Below are 20204 nucleotides of genomic sequence, written 5' to 3' on the forward strand. Positions count from 1 at the left end.
ACAGTAGGTGCTTAATAAATGAATAGCTCTTGACTTCATGTGGATAGTGGTGGCATATCCTTCTGGCATATTCAAGGCTGCCTATAATCTAGCTCTGTGCATCTGACTTTAATCTTGTATTCCTTAGATCAGGGCTGTCCAAAATGCGATTTATTTGGCCTGCCTACAAACGTAGAAATTTACATAAATGCTTTAGTGAATGAAGCTGAGCTACTGCAGAGCTCTCACTAAAATGGCAAATCAAAATATATTGTCTATTGTTTCAATAAAAACCTAAGGTTGGACAGCTCTGCCATAGATGATTTCCACCTCATCAATACCATAATCCCTACAACTTGTTCCATGCCAATAGATGTGACAGTTACTATAATCACAAATCAATCCCCCGCTTTGGCCAACTTGGGCAATGACTTTCTCCAAACTTAGGCAAGCTGGTCCTTGAATGACACATGTGGTCCATTCCCAGGCCAATTCTTGACTTTCTAGCTGAGTGTAGGACTTAGCAGAGACAAGCTCAGATGGATGGCCTTCCCTCTGATTTTAATATGGACTAAAGGAAAAGCAAGTTGTCCACATTTAATACCTGCTGCTTTGAGTAGCATCCTCTATTATGTGTATGTAAATGCTCTTTGTTGTTAAGTTTAAAATAAAAATTAGTTTTTAAAACATGTTTTTCTTTGTGATGATATTATGTAAATTGTTCTGGTCCTGCTCACTTCACTCTGCCTCAGTTCATAAAAGTCTTCCCAGGCTTCTCTGAAACCATACATTTCGGTATTTCTCTGGGTATGATAATAATATTCCATAGCATTTGTATGCTATAATTTACTTAGCTATTCCCCAATTGGCTGGTGCCTGCCTTAGTTTCTGGATCTTTACTACAACAAAAAGAACATAAATATTTTTGTGCACCCAGGTCCTTTCCGTCTGATCTCTGTGAAATATAGGTGTCCTGTTGTGTTGCCAGGTCAAACAGTAAGCACAGTTTAGTGACATTAGGGCATGGTTCCAGGTTACTTTCCAGAAAAGATTTCTGCAGGCCGCATATCGACTTAGTTTTATAATGTAATGTTACTTATGCTTTATTGTAGGTTTATTGATTTTGTTAAATACTTCCCAATTACATTATAATGTGGTTTTGGAGTATTTTGGGCCACATGATTAACACCTGTTCTAAGGCTTCTCCAGCAAAGATGGTCTGCCCTCCCACCACTGACCTCAGCCCCTGAGTGGGCTGTTGTCAGTGATCTGCCCTATCCCTGTGGCCAGCAGCTCCCAGTGTCCAGTTTAGCACCTGGTCCCCTTCCATTCTCTTATTCACTACCCCCCCAACACACACACACACACAGATCCACAACCTAGATCCCAAGAAGAGTGTTTTCTAGGACTTCTTAAGGAAAAAAATTCTATACAGATATAACAAGTAAAACACTATTTGGTGTCACTGTGTAGTGTACAGCTGGCCCTCCAGGACTCAATCCTTTCCCTCCTTCCTCCCTGCAGTAAGGCAAAACTGAATCCTTCCCAGGCCATGCCTGTCTCCTTCCAGAGGGAAGTCAGGAATGGTGTAGGATGGGATCCTTTCTGCTACAACCCTAACCTCAATACCGCTCTTTTTGTGCCTGGATAATCAATTACACCTTGCTACAGTTACTCACTTTTTATCCTGGCCCAATAGGACAACCCTCAGGTACATGTCAGGGCTCTGCCACTTTATAGAGTTCTTATCAATCAGAAAGTTAGCCATGCAATCCCACTAGCTCATTGGGGAAATTCCTAAGGCTCAGGGAAAGGTGTGGCTCTCTGCCCTAATTTAAATTTGTTCTGGTTTCTAATTAACTCTTGGCCCCTTCGTTGGAGGCAAAATTTAGCATATGGGAAATATTTAGGTAAAAAGAATGGTACATTAGAGTGTCTGATAGACATGAGGAGGGGAAACTGGAGAAAGCAGAATTTGAGGGGAGTTCCCCAAAATTCCATAAGTTCTTGAAGAGGACAACTGTTCACTTCAAGTCTTCTGCCTCAGTGCCTCTAAGAGCATCTTCTCTGGCCCAGCTGGGCAGGGGAAGCTGTTTCTCCACCTTGAAGGTTTCACTCCTTCCTCTCAGACTTGTATCTTGAAGACCATATATATCCATTTATGAACTCCTAGGTGTGACTCGAATTTGACGTACAGTTCAAAGATTAGTCCAAAATCATTCGCAAAAGAAAGCAGAAATGGATGGCCCTCTGAACTAGCCACCCAAAGTATTGGTCACTTTTCCATTTCCTATTTCACAAGAAGAGAGTTTTGCATCCTCCTACCATAATCAAGGCCTTCTGGGATCTGACCTTACCCACCCAGCCTCATTACCTCCTCCCACCAGATGGTCTATTAAAAAAAACTAGGAGAGGTGGGGCTGGAGGCCACTTCTGCCCTCTGTTGCCTTAGTGGCCCTGAGGAGGTCACAAACCTCTCTGGACACTAGTTTCTTCAGCACTGAGAGAGGCTCACTCACCAGGCTCTACTCCAGGGTCATGACTAAAGTACTCAGTAAATCTTCCAGCATACAAGCCATGATCAACAGAAAACAAGAACCCCCTCATGGGTCCTAGAGTCAGGAGTCTATTTGTCTCAGTCCCAGATATGCCATTACTCACTGGGATTTTAGACAAGCTCCTGTGCCTGGAGGAGCCTCAGTTTCCCTGAACCACATGGTGAAGAGGTTAGTCTGGATGTTCTCTAAGGGCCCTTTCACCTCTCCCAATCACAACAATCACTACATCTCAGATTTAGAAGGCACCTCAGAGGCCACCTGGACCACTTCTCTGAATACACTCAAGAAGGGCTCATCCAGCCTTTGCTTGAAGACCTCCAATGAGGGAGAACTCGCCACTTCCTAAGGTACCTCATTCCCTTTTGGAATTGCATTAATTGTTGGGAAGTTTGCCTTTGCATGATTCTTAGAAATATCCATCCGTGGCTCCTACTTCTCTCCTGTGAGGGCAGACTAAATAAGTTCTAATTTCCCTTCCAAACAATGTGCCTTCAAATATTGGAAGAAACCCACCATATTCCCCTTCAGCCTTCTCCTAGATAAATATCTCCAAGGTGTCTGACTATTGATTCCCATTGCTTTGTCCTGTTTTTTCTCAACCTGTCTAGTGTGTCTCGGGGGAAAGAATTCTGAACTTGGGGTCAGAGGACCTGGGTTCAAATCCTAGCTTGACAGTTTCCTACCTATAGACTCCATCTTCACATCTGTAAGATAAAGTTAAACTAGGTGATTTCCACGATCCTTTCCCATTTTATCTTACACCAGTCTCCCAAGCCCCATTCAAGTTCTGCCTGCAGAAAGTCGCTGCTGCTTGTGCCAAACCACAGGGCTGCTCCTTAAATATGAGCTCCAATTATGCTTGGAGTCTCTCCTATGAATTTATCAGTGGATTCGTAGCCAACAGAAGACATGGTTTCTCCTCAAACTAAAGGCATTTATGCCAAGCAAACTCAGTTCAAAAAGACTTCCAAATTTGGGATTGCTGTAGCAGACATGGTGGGAGAAGGGAAACACTCCATGTTATCAGATGACTGTGGGTGGAGGCCAGGAAGGAAAAAAGGAAGAAGTGACAGGAAAGAGGCTTCCTGAAGTGGCCAATCCTGGACAAGCAAGAGGGACTCCCAATCCAAGAATAGAGGACCTTCACTGAAGAAGCAAGGATAGCACCTTCAGAGACAAATAAATGCCTGAAGCTCAGAGGAGGGACAGACACAATGGTGCCAGCCTACTGGGCCTCTGCCAACCACAACTGCACCTGAATCATTTGAGAACAGGGAGGAGAGGGAAGAAAGACATAGAATAGGGAGCCACCCATCAGAAGGTGGATGATAACAATTTCCAAAGTATGTTTGTTAAGAGGGCTGGGCTATAAGCCCCTTCTCTCTACATTATAGTCCTGAAACACTGCAATTAGAAGCCTTGGGTGCTATCAAATGAGCTGTCCTAAATACCGTAGAATGGAGCTCAATTGGGGGTTCCCAAAGTGACCGACCTTTCGCCTGTCTCATATGACAATACATGAGCCATGTGACCTTGTGGTGAGACATCCAAGATAGATTACAGATATTGTAGTAAAGGGGAAAGAGCACTATGTTTGGAGTCAGAAGACCTGTGTGATCTTGGCCAAGTCACCTAAACTCTCTGATCTTTGGTTTGCTCACCTGAAAAAATCAAAGGGTTAAACAAGATGGCTTCCAAAGTCCCTTTCCACTTTAACTCTTCTGTTACAAGAAATAGTCACATGGAGTCTATGTAAGTCAAAAGTCCCTAAGGGACATGAGTTACAGACTATGTAAAAATCCCCTGAAGTCTTCTCCCAATGTCTCTTTATGGGGTAGAAGAAAGTGTGACCCTGTCCTTGGAACCCAAGCTCCGGAAATGCATTTGGCATGGGCCAGTCAACCTACTATGGGTCTGTCTCCAGTTTGGTCAATGCAGAGAGTCTGATCCTCAAAGGATAGTCCCCCAGGGCATGGCATTGACAGTAGGTCAGTCAGTCAATAAGCATTTGTTAAGTGCCTACTATGTGCCAGGAATGTACAAGGTAATGGAGAGACAAAGAAAGGCAAAAGACAGTCCCTGATCCCAAGGAGCTCACCATCTAATGGGGGAGATAACAAACTCACAGCTATGGACAAACAAGATATAGATAGGAGAGTATAATGCCTTCTTTCTATTGACTTTCTATTGAGATTCGTGAATGGGGGCAAGGGGCATGTTCAAGGCACTTTCCTGGCCTGACCTTCCTTGTTCTAAGGCCCCCTCACAAATCCCCCAAGGACTGAAGTACAGGAGAGGGTCATCTGGAATGAATTCATGGACTCAAACATTCTTTAAGTCAAGGTGGCAAAGGTTTATTGTAACACCAATATGGTGGGCAGAGCTCCTAAGGAATTGGCAACCTAACAGTAATGATGCTAAAGCTTATATAGAAAAAGTAGTGGATTATGTGGCAGATATGCTAATGAGGTGATAATGTACAACCTTAGTCACAAGCATCATCATCATTCGCTACTGAAAACTGGGGAAAGGAGTTCCCAAGGGGTGTATTTTTGATCTGTTGTGTCTGTAGCAAGATAGCTTTGAGAGTTGATGACTATAGCTTGACCTCTAGATTGTAAAAGATAACTGTGGGAATCAATATATGATAATTCTGTGATTACAAAATAGTCCTGTTTTTACAAGGGAATTTCTTCAGAGGTCAGCTTGTTCTTGTAACAGGGAAAGATGGTTTGTCTTACTGGGGCCCACTCATGAATAATTGCTAGGCATGGTGTCCTTCGGCTGGGGAGAAAACTGTCAGGGATAGTGTTTTGAGGCTAGGGTGAAATGTGATCTTGAAACTGGGATCCAAGCACAAGCACCCAAGCACCCCATCATTTCAAATTTATCCTGTATGTAGCAGTATCAGAGGAGAGTTGTTATGAAAGTAAAATTGACAGGCCTTGGCCATAGATTCGATAGAAGAGTGGATATGAGAAAGAATGAAGAGTTAAGTAAGACACCTAGATTTCAAGCCTAGCTGACTAGGAAGATGGTGGTTCCCTTGATGGTGAAAAGCAAGTTGGGAAGAAGGAACTTGAGTTTAGGGGTGGGGTGGGGAATGATAATGGATTCTGTTTTGGATATGTTGAAATCCAGTTTGAGATGTTCAATAGGCAGTCAGAGATTTGGGGGTTAGGAGGGAAATTAGGGCTTGGATTAGTAGATCTGAGAATCATCAAAAGAGATGATCATCAAATCCATAGGAGCTAACGAGATCACCAAGTGAAAGAATAAGGGTGAGAAAAGAAGAGGGCCCAGGACACAGCCCTGTGGGACACCAACCTCGATGAAGATCCAGTAAAGGAGACTGAGAAGGAACTGACAGATAGAAGGAGAACCAGGGGATAGCAATTCACTAAAACCTAGAAAGAAACCAGGATCAAGAAAAAGGGAGCAATCCGCAGTGTTAACACCTGCAGGGAGTCAAAAAGGATGAAGACTGAAAAAGGCCATTGGATTTGGCATTGAAGAATGCATTGGTAACTTGCAGGGGGTGGGGAGTAGTTTCAGCTGAATCATGAGGTCAGAAGCCAAGCTGTAGAGAGTTAGGAAGAGAGCTTGAGGAGAGACAGTGGAAGTACTAAATATGGATGGCCTCCTTAAGGTGTTTAGCCACAAAAGGGAAGAGATCTGGATAGATCAAGTGAAGGTTTTTTAAGGGTGAGGAAGACCTGGGCATGTTTGTAGGCAGTAGGAAAGTAGCTACTAGACAGGGAGAGATGAAAGATAAGTGATAGAGTGGGGATGAAAAGGGGGTGGAATTTGCTGTCCCAATTTTGGCAATGAGAAGGGCCAGTTCTTTATGTGAAGGAGGAGATAGTGGCAGAATTTATGACATATTCCTGCTAAGCCTTACTGACTGCTGCCTGAACTTAGTGATCCATCTGATCTTTAAACCAAATTTTCGGGGCCTAGCTTGACCACCATGATTCTGTTTATTGGAAAGAGCACTTGATTTGGAGTCAGGACTTGGTGTGGCAGCTGATGTAGACAAAGAGTAAAATTGTTGCAGAAGCAAGTAAAACCTGAATGTAGCTCATTGCCCAGCTTTTAAATACTGACCCATTTCCCTACCAAGAGCTCTTTCTTTGCAGAAGCCTCTCTAGTCCTGCCTAACCAGAACTAATTCATTGATTGGTTATTTATTGATGTTGAAAGAAAAAGGAAACTTGAGGACACTGAAAAATATACCAACATAGAATCATAGATGAAGAGCTGAAATGGACCTCAGAAGTCATCTCCAGGGCTTCTTAAACTTTTTCCACTCTCAACTCCTTCAGCGCTTCTTAAACTATGGGTCAAGACCCCATAAACCCACAGTTTAAGAAGCACTGAATCTGCCCCCTCACTTTACAGATAAGAAAACTGAGAACCATGTAGGGTAAGTGACTTTCCTAAGGTCATAAAGTGTTAACCAAAAACAATATCACAAGTCCATGAGATAAATAAAGGTGGGATTTGAATTCTAGTCTTCTGTCCTCAAAACTGACTCTGCTGAGGGGAAGAAGAAACCCAGGGATGCAGGGATCCCAAACCAAAGTTCCTAGGGAGAGGCAGCCTGGAATGAATTCACGGACACAAGCATTCTTTAAGTCAAGGAGGCAAAGATTTATTACACTTTTTCAGCGGGCAAGAGTTCTTAGGGAACCTGCAACCATAGAGAGGTGCAGGGGGAATCTTTATAGAAGCTAATAGGAGATTAAGGGGAGGGGGGGAAACAGATCAGTTAGGTGTTTGGGGGTGGGATTAGGGAGTGGATTAGGGCATGTTCAAGGAGTGGTTAGTTCTTAAAGGAACATGTACATTTAGTATCCACTGAGCAGGCATACTACCCAGAGTTCTCTAGGAAATAGCCCACAGTGGGGTTACTAGGGGTATGGCCTTTACCGTGAAACATCACTAAGTTCAAGGTCAGTAGGGGCTAAAGAGGACTAGTTTCTCATCTAGTGTTTTGTTAAACAAAATACTATCTCTAAGATACATGTTAGAAAGGGCAGTGAATAGTAAATACGGTTATGACTCAGTGTTCAGTGAATTATCAGCATCCAGAATTCAATCTACAGTTGCGCATAGTTGCTTACTGAGGAAGAAGCAGGGATAAGTTGGGTCAGGCTGCCCTGTAGCTAGAGAGAGATAGCCTGGGACAGAATATGTTTTTTGGGAACAAGATGTGTTTATGAGAACTGAATGTATTTTGAAATTTCGGGTTCAGGCACAGGTACCCAAGCAGAGGCTGTTAGAATTTAGGGTCCAAGCACAAGCACCTCATCAACTCCACTGCCTTCTATACACTCCCTATCTTTCTCATGATCCTGCTAGGCTCTTTTCCTCAGTTAACTCCCAGAAGTCCCTAGAAATTGCTATTACAGTGGGTCTTAATATTGGCTCTAAAATTTGCTAAAATGAGAGAATATATAATTGTTGGGCAAATCTTAAAATTCAATCATAGTTCAACTCCCCTACATTATGAACTATTATTGTTATGGCACAAATCAAATTACCTTCCTTTGACCTCAGCTTCTTGATCTGGAAAATGAAGGGGTTGATTAGGTAGCCTCTCTCCTCCGCTCTCTATCCCTGCAACAAACCTCGTTTTTCTTCAAAACTTTCCATTTTTTCCACGTAGTTATTGCCTATACACTGGATTATTGGCTTGTAACCTTCAGGGTGATGAAAGGAACTTCAGATGTTTGAAGAGGGCAAGCCTGGTCCCACCAGTTCTGTGCCAGGCAGCCCTGGGTCCCTTCACTCCTCCCCACTCCTCATGACATAAGCTCTGATCCTTGGCTCACAGAGACAATGGGTGTGCTCCACTTTGCCAAAGCCCTTGCTGCAGAGTGGCCCCCACTGGACTGAACACAGTACCCCAGAAGTGACTACATCTGCACTGCATCTGCAGTAGAAATGATCAACCCCTCATTCTGGAAAATGCTTTTGTTGATGAGGCCAAAGATTTTCTTTGTGGGCACAGCATTGTCCTTGCCCTGTTAATTGATAGGTAAATGGAGTTCTTGTTACCTAAAGTTTCAGAATCACTCCCTCAAGTTCGGCCCCAAAGTTCACAAAACACAAGCTATTTCTCATAAGCCTCTTTGCGTTGACTCATGCTCCCTCTCAAGATCTCACCTTGTTAAGAACTAGCCTGGTATGATGAAAGAGCCCTGGGCCAGTTCTAGGCTAGGCTTTGCCCTTGACAGGCTGCTCTGTGACCTTGGGGAAAGCAAGTTACTCCTCTGAACTTAGAACTCAGGGTCAGCAAGGCCTTTGAACATGCTGTGTCAGAGCTGGGAGAGATGGGGAAGAGAGGGGTTACAATAGAGGATGTTAAGAGCTAGGAATGGACTTGGAACAGGGGATGTCAGGGCTGGGAGGGGCCTAGAACAGGGGATGTCAGGGCTGGGAGGGGCCTAGAACAGGGGATGTCAGAGCTGGGAGGGGCCTTAGAATAGGGAATGTCAAGACTGGGAGGGGCCTTAGAACAGGGAATGTCAGGGCTGGGAGGGGCCTTAGAACAGGGAATGTCAGGGCTGGGATAGGGGGGGCAGGCCTTAGAACAGGGAAGGTCAGGCCAGGAAAGAGCCTTGAACATCGCCTCTAACCATGTCCCTCGCCCCTATTCACGAATATTCGGCCACATGGCCCTTCGGGAGCCCTCTCTCTGTTCCTCCCGCCCCTTCCCTCAGCCGACCAATAGATAGTCAAATCCTTCTCTGGAGGTCCCCAAATCAGACCAATAGAGAAGGGCCGCCAGGCCACCAATGGGGCGTCGAACTTCTCAGATCAGAAGAAGGCTGGTCCCGCCCCCCAGCGCCTAAAGCCGGGAGCAGGAGGGAAGGGGGGAGAGAGGAGGAGACTGGGCCTTCCGTTAGTCAGGGGCGGGGCCTAGAGGGGCTCCTCCAATAGCCTGAGCAGGTCTCAGGGCCGAGGGGAGGAGGGTCCAACGGAGGCCCCGCCCCCTGGAGTTGGAGTAGAGTCTTGAGGCAGGGAGGGTATTGGGACACAGGGGCTCCAGGACCCCTGGGATTGGGGGGAGGGGACTGACAAGGGGCAGAGGGGAGACACCTGGGTCCTGTGGTGGGGGAGGGGCACCTGGGTCCTGTGGGGGAGGGGATGATGCCAGGATCCTGTGGTGGGGGAGGGGCACCTGGTCCTGTGAGGGAGGGGATGATGCCAGGGGCCTGTGGTGGGGGAAGGACACCTGGTCCTGTGAGGGAGGGGCACCTGGATCCTATTGGGGGGGAAATTCCAGAGTCCTAAGCGGGGGAGGGGATGCCTAGGTCTTGTGGGGGGGGAGGGGGCACCTGGTTCCTATAGGGGAGGGGATGATACCAGGGTCCTTTGGTGGGGGAAGGGAAGCCCGGGTCCTTGAACAGGCATTATACCAGACGAGAAGTGTCTTTCCCATCTTTTCTCCGATTCAGCATTTCTACTCTTCCCCTTCTGGACCCCTCCTCACTGGTTGGATCACCAGGCTGAGCAGTGGCCACCATATCCTGCTTCCAAGGATCTGGGACCATGGCACCCTGCCATGCCAGGCTTCCACTGTGCCTCTTCCTCCTAGGAGCTGCCCTTGCCCTCTCAGGTGGGTGTGTGGACCTGGGGCCCCCAAGCTAGGGCCCCCGAGGGAAATCTTGTTCATTCAGGGCAGGGCTAGAGGCTCACCCCTGCTACCTCCTCCCTAGGAGCCCTCACCTGCAACCGGGGTGTACTGATACGGATTGGAAAAAACCCCACGAAATTCCTGGCGAACTGGACAGAACTATTTAAGGAAGAATGTAAAGAAGAGGACCTGTGTCAGGACACTATTCTGATCTTCGAGACAGGTAAACAAGAGGTGTTGATGTCTGGCAGAGCCTTGCCCTCCCAACCTTCCTTTAAGGCCTCTATGCCTACCTAAAAGGGACTAATAGTCTCTGTTCTCATGCCCCTCCCAGCCCTGACATCTCTTGTTCTAAGGCCCCTCCCAGCTCTGACATCTCCTGTTCTACGGAACCAGTAACATCTGGAGCTGGAAGGAACATTAGGCACAATGCTTCTGAAATGGAAAGACAAGTAACTCCCTCTGGAAGCTGCTCATCTCACTTTGGGGCAGTTCTCATTGTCAGGAAATTTGATTTCAGATCTGCTTCCTGTGATCCCCCGTTGCTCCTCTTTGGAACCCAACAAACTTTTATCAGTATGCTGCACTGCACAGCGCTGCTAGGCCCTGTGGTACATGTATGCCGGCCCTCACAGAGCTTACATTCCACAGGGGATCTGGCCCTTCACAGAGATGCGTAGCACCAGGAAGGGAAACCAAGTTGTGGTCCGAGCGATGTGCTCTAGCAAAGTGTGATGAGGGAGAGAAAGCTGAGCTGAGGGGAATGGAGAAAGGCTTTGGGAGAGGAGTGTTCTGAGAAGAGGGAACCGGCCTGCTCTTAGGCACTTTGACCAGTGACCCTCAGCTGACGCTGGACCAGAGAGTCCAGATACCCAAGAAGATGGGGACTTTTGGACACTGAGCTGAAAGTGAAGTCCTGCAGCCTTACACTTGGGTACAGCTTCACAGTCTGAGGTGGGAGAGGCATGGTTAGAGGGCAGTAACCACAGGCCAGTTAGACGAGCAGAGAGCGGGTGAAGAGTTAGGGATGCTCAGTCAGCCAGGAATGGCACCTTGGAGCCAGACTGTGGAGAGCCCTCAATGCCAAGCTGAGGAAAGGAGATTGGGTTTTATCTTAAGACCAAGAGGGAGCCATTGAAGGTTTGGGGGCAGGGCACGATATAGTCAGAATTGTGTATTATGAAGCTCAATTATTTTGGCAGGTGCATAAAGGAAGCTGGGGGCAGGGACCTGTTGGGAGGTTGTTATGACTATCTAGGTGATCAATGATGAGGGACGGAACCACGAAAGGGGCTGCCTTGTGAGTAGGGAGAAAGAGGTGGATGGGAGACCTGGGGTGAAGGAAAAAGTGGTAAGACTTATTGACTCTGTGCTGAGGAAGCGGTATCTGGGATGCCCCGGGGCTGTAAACCTGGGGTCCTGGCAGCATGGCAGAGCCCTCAGCAGAAACAGGGGAGCTGGAAGGAAGGAAGGAAGGGCCAGTTTTGTGGCCCTTTGCCTCATTTAATTCTAGTTTAATTCCACATTGCTTTCCAGAATAGTTGCATCAATTCACAGCTCCACCAACAATGCATTAGTGAACTTTAGATGAATCTTTCTAGGATTTTATCAGTGAAAGGATAGAAACAGAATTAGGGTCCGAGATATAGCATGGGGCAGCCTGGATCTGTTTTAGGCAACAGAATGGATCAGAGGGGGGCAAGAATTATTGAAGACATTAAAGAGGGAATGATGAGCCCTGTTTTGAAGTATCTGAAGTGCTGATGGCTGGCCACTGGCGGTGTCCAGGAGGGAGTTCATGATGTTGGGGGGAGATTAAAGCTGGTGGTTAGGTTTGGGAATTATCTGTGCTTGGGCCTGTGGGAGCAGGTATAAGCCAAGTGAGAAAAGGAGCCCTGAGACAGCATCAGGGGACACCTAAATTTAGAAGGGAGATGGATGATGATTCAGCAAGGGAGACCGAAAAGGAGTGGGAGAGCCCTCAGAAGAGGGCAGTGTCCCCGAAATCCAGAGAGACTCCATCAGGGAGGGTGCACACATTGAAAGGTCAAAGTGAAGAGAACTGACAAAATTGTCCGTCTGCTTTAGTAGGAAAGAGGCCCTTGGTGGTCTGTGAACGAGCAGTCTCAATTGAGTGGTGGGTTCATAAGCAGGGGCTTGATGGGGGGGGGGTGCAGTGTGTGGAAGCATCAAGTGCTAAAGCTTCTTTCTTTAAAAAAAAAAATAGTTACTAATTGTGCCCGCAGTGGCGTGAATATACGATGAAGTGATTGACACAAAAAGACAAAGACATGGGGCTAGGCGGGTTGTATAGTCAAGCTATAGACTGATTTTAATGGAGTTACTGACAGTATTTTATACAGGTTAATTACTGAGTCATCCAGACTTCAAAGAAGAGTACAATGAAGCATTGATTAAGTTTTTTACCTCCTTGTTCCTAGGAATGAGACACTATTTTTACTCAAGGGTAACCAAATTGAAACATTTTTGTTCTCTCGCATATAGATAACCAGACTGAAACATTTCTGTCATCACCCATGTGGGTAATCAGCTACAAAAGCAGGTTTTCTTTGCCAAGTCTTCTTATCCTAAAACTGGCCTTGCCATGCACAGGCCAATTTTCAATTGACCCTGCCTTGCAGAGGTCTAAGAGGCCTAAACAGGATATAGCTGGCTCCCTACAACTAATCTCTTGTTTTTATGTCACATTTAATTCCTAATATATCACACCATCTATCTAGAAAGCCATCCCTTATACTAAAGAATTTTTTTTAAAGAGGAGAGTCAGCCAGACAAAGCAGCCCATCCCCTGAGCCTGAGCCTGACAGTCTGGGGGGGGGGGGCGGTGATTCCCACCTGTGATCCCCAGCTGTGCCAGGAAGCAGCTCTCTGCCAGCGCTCTAATATTCCATGTTCCATGGCTTGTTCAGCCACTCCCCAGTTGAGGGAAAACAATTGTGTTTTCAGCTCTTTGCTGCCACAAAATATGCATCTGTAAATCATTTGGTGTATATGAGACCTTTCCTCCCCTCAGGGCACATTCTAACAGTGAGCTCTCTGGGCCAAAGGATATTGGGGCAGTTAGTCGTCTTCTGAGTATAATTCCAAACTGCTTTCCAGAATAGTGGCATGAGTTCATAGCTCCACCAATAATATGTTAATTTGCCTTAGAGGAGCTCTTTGTAAGAGTCTACCGGTGAAAGGAAAGAGAGAGATAGGAGGGAGCTCAAGGGGATAGCAGGGTCAAGGCAGGGGTTTTGTTTTGCTTTTTTGTTTGTGTTTTTTAGTTGTTTTGTTTTAGGATAGAGGAAACCTGAATATGTTTTAAGCAGCAGGGAAGAGGCCAGGAGAGAACAAGACATTGAATACATGAAAGAGGGAATGATGAATGAAATGAAGTCCTGATGGAAATGAGAGGGATAGGATCAAAAAAGACCAATAGAAGAGGAGAAGTCCACGTCATGCTCTGAAGCTGGAGCAAAGGGGGAGGATGGATAAGGAGATGTGCTAAAGGAGGGGTTTGGGGTTGAAGCAAGTGCTGTGAGGAGCAGTATGAAGTCAGGCAGAGATGAGAGAGAGAGAGGGGTAGGGGGAGGGGGGAGAGATAGGAGGAGGGGGAGAGGGAGGAGGGGGAGAGAGAAGGAGGGGGAGAGAGAGAGAAGGAGGGGGAGAGAGAGGGGAGAGAAAAGAGGGAGAGAGAGGGGATAGAGAAGGAGGAGGAGGGAGAAAGAGAAGAGAGGAGAGGAGAGAGAGAAAGAGAAGAGAGGAGAGGAGAGAGAGAAAGAGAAGAGAGAGAGAGAAAAGAAGGGGGAGAGAGGGGAGAGAGAGAGATGGAGGGGAAGAGAGAGAAGAGAGAAGGAGGGAGAGAGAGGAGAGAGAGAAGCAAGGAGAGAGAGAAAGAGAAGAGAGAGTGATGAGAGGAGACAGAAAGAGAGAGGGAGGGAGGGAGAGAGGGAGAGAGAAGGGGGGGAAGGAATGCCATGCAGTGGTGAGGCCCCATTGAGGACCAGTCACCAGCCTTTACAGTGGAGTCAGTCCATGCAGTTTGATGACTTCCTCCAGCCTTTTGTGTTCCACGGTTTGGGAGCAGGAACAGAGAAGGTGGATAGCGGGGAAGAAGAACTAAGAGTATGGAGAGGACCATGTGGTTAGCTGCGGCAAGAGGGAGGGAGGAGGGAAACAAGCATTCTGCCACGTGCTCAGCACTTTGTAAATAGCATCTCATTTGATCCTCTCAACAGCCCTGGCAGGAAGATGCTGCTGTTATCCCCATTTTATGAATAAGGAAACTGCAGCAAACAGAGGTTAAGTGACTTGCCCAGGGTCACCCTGGTAGTAAGTGTCCAAGGCAGGATTTGAACTCAAGTTTTCCTGACTTGGGGCGAAGTGCTCTGTCCACTCTGCCCCCTAAACTGCCTCTCTCTGGACTGTGAAAAGAGAGAAAGGAGGCCAATATGGGGCTAATGGATTAGGGTAACAGGGAGATCAAGCAACCAGAGACAGAGGAGAGGATGAAGAGCAGGGAGAGGCTGAAGGACAGGAGAAATTATAAAATTACAGATTAGAGCTGGAACCTTGGAAACCATCTACACCAGGTCTGGAGAACCTGCGGCCTCAAGGCCCTCTAGGTCCTCAAGTACAGCCCTTTGACTGAATCCAAACTTCACAGAATGAATCCCCTTAATAAAAGGATTTGTTCTGGAAAATTTGGACTCAGTCAAAGCGCCGCACCCAAGGACCTAGAAGGCTACATGTGGCCTTGAGGCCCCAAGTTCCCCAGTCCTGATCTAGACCAACTGCTTCATTTAACTAGCAAAATCACAGGGTTGGAGTTCAAGAAGGGTTTTGGGAGCAGAATCTGTCTGCAGATGGCAGGGCTGCCCCAGGGAGTGCTCTAGTGTGGAGGAGAAGAGGAGATCAAAAGCCTGAGGTTTGATTGGCCAGACTGAGCTGGAGAAGACTGGAAGCAGGACCCTAAACTCCTCCAGGAAGGAATGACCTGGAGATGATGGGAGACCACACTGAAGCTTTGGATGGGCATAAAATAGAGGCTTCCTGAGGAAGCAAGAGGGGGTCCATGGTGGGGGGGCAGGACTCTTCTCCTTGGGGAGGCCAGAAGGGCTGATGTTCCTGCCCCAGGCACATAGGAGGAAGAAGCCCATAATGAAAGGGACTGAGAGGAAGGAGGGCACACGGGAAACACCATTGAACAGGTAAAGACCAATGCAGGATTTGAAGCCAGGTCTTCCCATCCCATGTGCCCATCCCAGAGCCCCCAAACTTTCGAGGCTCCTTGTTACCAAGCGCAGGCCTCCATGTGTAATTCTGTCTTTCTAGAACTGCAGGGCATTATCATAGCCACCAAAGGCTGCTTCCTCGAGAGTGTGCAGGAGCCCACAGTTGTCAAGTACACGCAGCCCCCTGGTGTGTCTGCTACTTCCTACACGCACTTCTGCTCCACCGACTACTGTAACAATTATACAGACCCAACGCCACTGACGGAGCCCCCGAGAGGGGCAGGTGAGGATGAGAATCTTTCCCTCTCCGTGGCCTTGGGGGAGGGCAGTGGGAGGGTCAGAATGGGAGGGGGACCTCTGACTCCTGGACCTATGGGCTCAAGCAAGGCCCTTCCACTCCCTCAGTTTGCTCATCCATAAAGTGGAGGCAATTATAGCACCTGTCTCACAGAGTTCTTGTGAGGACCAGGGGAGATTATGTGAAGCTATTTGCAAACATTAAACGAGCCCTGGTATTAATATGCACACTCATCAAGGCCCTTCCCTTCACTGCATCTCCAGTAAGACAGTTGGACTACAGTCCGTTCCAGCTCCAATGTCCCACGTTCTCAGGTGCCTAGCACAGGGCCTGTGATGAACACAGGAGGCACCTGATGCCCCTTTGGCTTCTGTGACAATTCTCCCATTCTGCCAGGAGGGAAGAATGCATCTTTATGGAGCCCTGAGCAATTACAAAGCCCAGGAGCTTGGCGTTGTCTCTGGGTGCCAGGATCTCTGCCCCTTGGCCAGTCTGGCACCAGTGGGGCCCCTGGCCCTCACCAAGGAAGGCCAGGAAAGTGATTGGCCATTATACATATGAGGAAAACCAAGCAACCACCTCCCCCCACCCCGACCTTTCCTGCCTTGTGTCTCCTCCTCTTCTCCTTGGGGCAAAGCCCAGCACAAGACTTCCCTGCCCCCTGAAGGCAGTCATGACCAGAGAAGCTGCCATGAGGGTACATTAGATTCCCCTCAAATTGTCAAAAAAAAGCTGGAATTTCTTTAAAACTTCATCCAGGGTGGCCCCAAGGTGGAGTCAAAGATAGGAAGAGAGCGGTGGATGCAGGCTCAGTCCCCAGCTAGGCCAAGTCAGGGCCTCAGTTTCTTCTATAAGCTGAGGAGTTTAGACTAGATGGTCTCTAAATCCTACAATGACCTCTTTGTTGTTCAGTCACTTCAGACGTGTCCGAATCTTTGTGACCCCATCTAGGGTTTTCTTGGCAAAGATACCAGAGTAGTTTGCCATTTTCTTCTCCAGCTCATTTTACAGATGAGGAAACTGAGGCAAATGAAGTGACTTGCCCAGGGTCATATAACTAGTAAGTATCTAACTCTGGATTTGAACTCAGGTCCTCCTGACTCTAAGCCCAATGCTCTATCCACATCTCACCCAGCTGACCACTATGATGATCTAGACAAGGTTGAATGAGTAACAGCTGGATTATACGTGGCCTTGAAGGAAAGCTGAGGCTGGGATCAATATGGAAGGAAGTACCAAGAATTTGATAAATTTGAGCCAAATCCTCTGACTCCAGAGGAGCTCTCAGGTAGCTCTGAGCAGGTGATGCATGGGAAGAACCTTTTGGGGTGTGAACGCTCCTTGGATATGGAGCCAGTGGATCTGGGCTTGAGTTTGAACCAGCTGTGTGACCTTGGGACCTCAGTTGCCTTATCTGTAAGATAAGAGGTTTGACCTTGATGGGCTCCATGGTTCCTTCTAGTTCTGATAGTTTGAGCCAGGCTTTAGACACATGAATGTGGCAGCCAGGTTGTAGGGGGCAAGGCTTGAGTGCTCACCCTCTGTACTCTCCCCCCTAGTTAAAAGTTTACAATCCCTATAAATCATACCAAAGTGCCTCTCTTCTAAAGACAAGCAAAGCTTAAACATTCTCTGTTGGATTCTAAGCTTCTGGTTCTGTTTTCGGGGCACTTCTAGCTTTGGGTCAGAAGCATATCTGCAGCACTCCAATCACACCCCAAAGCAGAAAAATGCTTTGTTTGTGGGCATGAGCCGGGCCCAGACTTGAATGGGGCAGTGAGAAACATTGTGGTAAAGGGGTGGCCCTGACAGCTCTTTTCCTCCCCTTCTAGTCAGCCCCCACCAAGAGGGCCTCATGTGCCCCACCTGTGTCTCTCTGGGGCCCTGTGTCCCTGGCTCACCGGTCATGCACTGCCCCAAGCTCACCCTCTCCTGTTACAGCGGGACCATCATGATCAAGGGAGGTGAGAGGGGAGATGCCTGTATCCCTGGGGCTGGGGAAACAGATGCCCAAGCCCCTAGGTGACCCGAGGAAAAGGGTGACAGGGATGTCTGCAGGACTGAGAGGACAAACACCTGAGGTCTCGGGAGGAGGATGGCTGAGATAGTTGCTTGGGTCACTGAAGGACTAGGGATGTAGATGCTTGAGAAGACCAGGGGTTCTCAAGGGTTGGGGAATAAGATGGCTGTGGGAAGCTGGGTCCCTGGACTTTGGAGGCCCCACTGATGGTCCGAGATCCCCTGCTGAGCACCATTTCTCTCCCTCTCACTCCCAGGAGGCATCTGGACCCCTGTGGACCTGGAGGGCTGCATGGGCGAGATCGAATGCCGAGTGCTTAACAAAACCCACACTCTTGGGCCCCTTGAATTGACAGAACTGTGTGACAGGAGCAGCTTGTTTGAGGACTTTAGGATGGACTGTGGCAGCTGTGTCCTCCCTGCCTTTGTGTGGGCTCTGGGCCTGGGCTCCCTGCTAATCCTGTAGCCTAGAGGGGAGGGGAAGGGTGCGATGAACCTGACTTGTGCCGAATGCCCTAAATAAAGTCTGCTTCTGCCTCCTCTCTCCTGCCCTTTGCCTCCTCCCTCCTGCCCAGGCTGTCTACTTATGGCCAAAGAAGTCTCAAAGACTGAACTTAGGATTATCACAGCTCTGAGCAAGGTTCTCCTGAATGCACAAAGTCCAAACCCCTACCCAGGACAGGAACTCATCCCCAGGGCTCCAGAAAAGTGGTTGTCCAGCTATCACTAAGATCACCGACGTGACCATATTTTGCTTTTAGTTAGGGAGACAAGTGACATGGAGCTCTAATTGTCGGTGGTATCTTTAAGCATGATGACATTAACTCGCTTAATGCTTTCAAATTTGAATTCAATTTTGTCCAATCTCATCCCTGCAATTCCAGATTTTCTAGAATCAGCTGAAGCATAGTACATTTTAATTTCTCCTGTTGTCTTGAATTTTTATGCATCACGGTGCTAGGTATCTTTCCAGTAGGTAACATGGTATTGGGTTGTGTTTGGTCATCCATTGGGTGATTGGGTTTTTTTTCCCTTTGATAGAGGAATTTGGTGCATTTGCATTTAAGTTTATTGTTCAGCTTGATTATATTTTATCATTTTGTCAAAAAGGAATATGATAATTCACTGGCACTAACTCCATCTTGACCTTAACACTAATGAAAACACACACATGTCCCTAAACGCCTGTAGTTCTAAGTATAAACTGTTCAGAAATCCAGCTATCTTTTTGGTGAGATTCTCTATCTCTGTCTCTCTGTCTCTCTCCCTCTCTTCCTCCTCTCTCTCTCTTCCCCCTTCCCCCTTCCCCCTCCCCCCCCATTCCTTCCTCCCCTTGTCTCCATCTGTCCACCAGTCTCTCTCTTGTAATGATGATAGCTGACATTTCTATCGTGCTTACTCTGTGCCAGGCACTGTGCTAGCACTTTACACTTAACAGTTGCAGAAATTGAGGCGGACAGAAATTGTGACTTGCTGAGGGTCCCACAGTGAGTGTGAGTCTGGATTTGGATTCAGGTGTCTGTCCACGTCTGCCTCTGTCTCCCTCAGACACTCACAGAGCCCAATGTCTTTGCCTTTCCTTGCCCCCTCCCCACTTTTTAGCTGTCATTCACATAATTTAGGATTCTAGCTTCTGAGATGGGCAGGGCTATAGAGGTCATGTAGTCCGACCTCATTTTACCCATGAGAGGTCACATCACTCTCCCAGGGTGGCAGGGAGCAGGCTAGATGACGAGATGGAACTGAGCCCACGGCCTCTACCCCAAATCCCAAACTCTCCGAATTAGAACTGGCCTCACTTCGTCCTCTTCTTCCTACCCCTCCATTTCCATCTGGAGCTCATCTGTCTTATCTCCCTCCGCCCCCACCTTAAGTAAAGGCTAGTTACAAGATCCCCATTGGCTTCCTGCCTCTGACCCAAGCTCTGCTTCTTGCTGGTGTGGCAGCTGGCCATCTCCTCCACAAATTCTTGGCGCGCATGTGGACTCCTAAAGGACTCTTGTCTTCAAAAAGAATGGTTAGTTTAGCCGAGACACTGTTTGGAAGAGGAAGTCCATTGTTTGAGGCTCCAGGCCAGGTTATTTCTCATTTTTGTAGAGAATCTTGTGCACATCACCAAAGGCCCTCAGAGGCTACTGATGTCCATGGGTGGTCCCGCCCAGCCCTTCCAGGAGGAGCGCCAGTGATGAGCACACAGGAGGGGATCGGCAACCCCCAGGAGCGGCCCATTTGTTCATTTCATTGTGGAGAGCTCTAATTGTTAGGACGAGTTTCCTTACTGCCCCCACTGTGCCTGGTGTCCTGACATTTGTCTAGTGCTAACCAACCCAAGCTGAAGGTCAGTCCTCCCTGCCCCACCTCCAGGCTAGCAGGAGCATTGGGGGCAGCCAGGGAGGACCATGTAAAGCTACTCCACGATGCATATACAGGAAGCACATTTTGGCTGTTGAGGAGCCAGGCTGAGAGCC

At 47.8% G+C, this 20204-nt stretch overlaps 1 protein-coding gene across 1 annotated transcript; it reads left to right on the plus strand.

Annotated features, from left to right (window-relative positions):
* Positions 1-9391: 9391 nt before the first annotated feature.
* On the plus strand, positions 9392-18279 carry TEX101 (testis expressed 101). Its single transcript, XM_036743525.1, has 6 exons — positions 9392-9562; positions 10004-10164; positions 10265-10405; positions 15520-15702; positions 17550-17681; positions 17994-18279. The coding sequence occupies exons 2-6, from the start codon at positions 10098-10100 to the stop codon at positions 18200-18202; spliced, it is 732 nt and encodes a 243-aa protein (XP_036599420.1). The 5' UTR covers positions 9392-9562; positions 10004-10097; the 3' UTR covers positions 18203-18279.
* Positions 18280-20204: the final 1925 nt, after the last annotated feature.

This window comes from Trichosurus vulpecula, chromosome 2 (assembly GCF_011100635.1).
Source record: "Trichosurus vulpecula isolate mTriVul1 chromosome 2, mTriVul1.pri, whole genome shotgun sequence".
NCBI lineage: Eukaryota > Metazoa > Chordata > Mammalia > Diprotodontia > Phalangeridae > Trichosurus > Trichosurus vulpecula.

Coding starts and splice junctions, on each gene's coding strand:
- TEX101 (XM_036743525.1), top strand. CDS start 10,098: ATGGCACCCTGCCATGCCAGGCTTCCACTGTGCCTCTTCCTCCTAGGA. Junction 10,406..15,519: donor TATTCTGATCTTCGAGACAG/GTAAACAAGAGG, acceptor CTGTCTTTCTAG/AACTGCAGGGCATTATCATA. Junction 17,682..17,993: donor GACCATCATGATCAAGGGAG/GTGAGAGGGGAG, acceptor TCTCACTCCCAG/GAGGCATCTGGACCCCTGTG.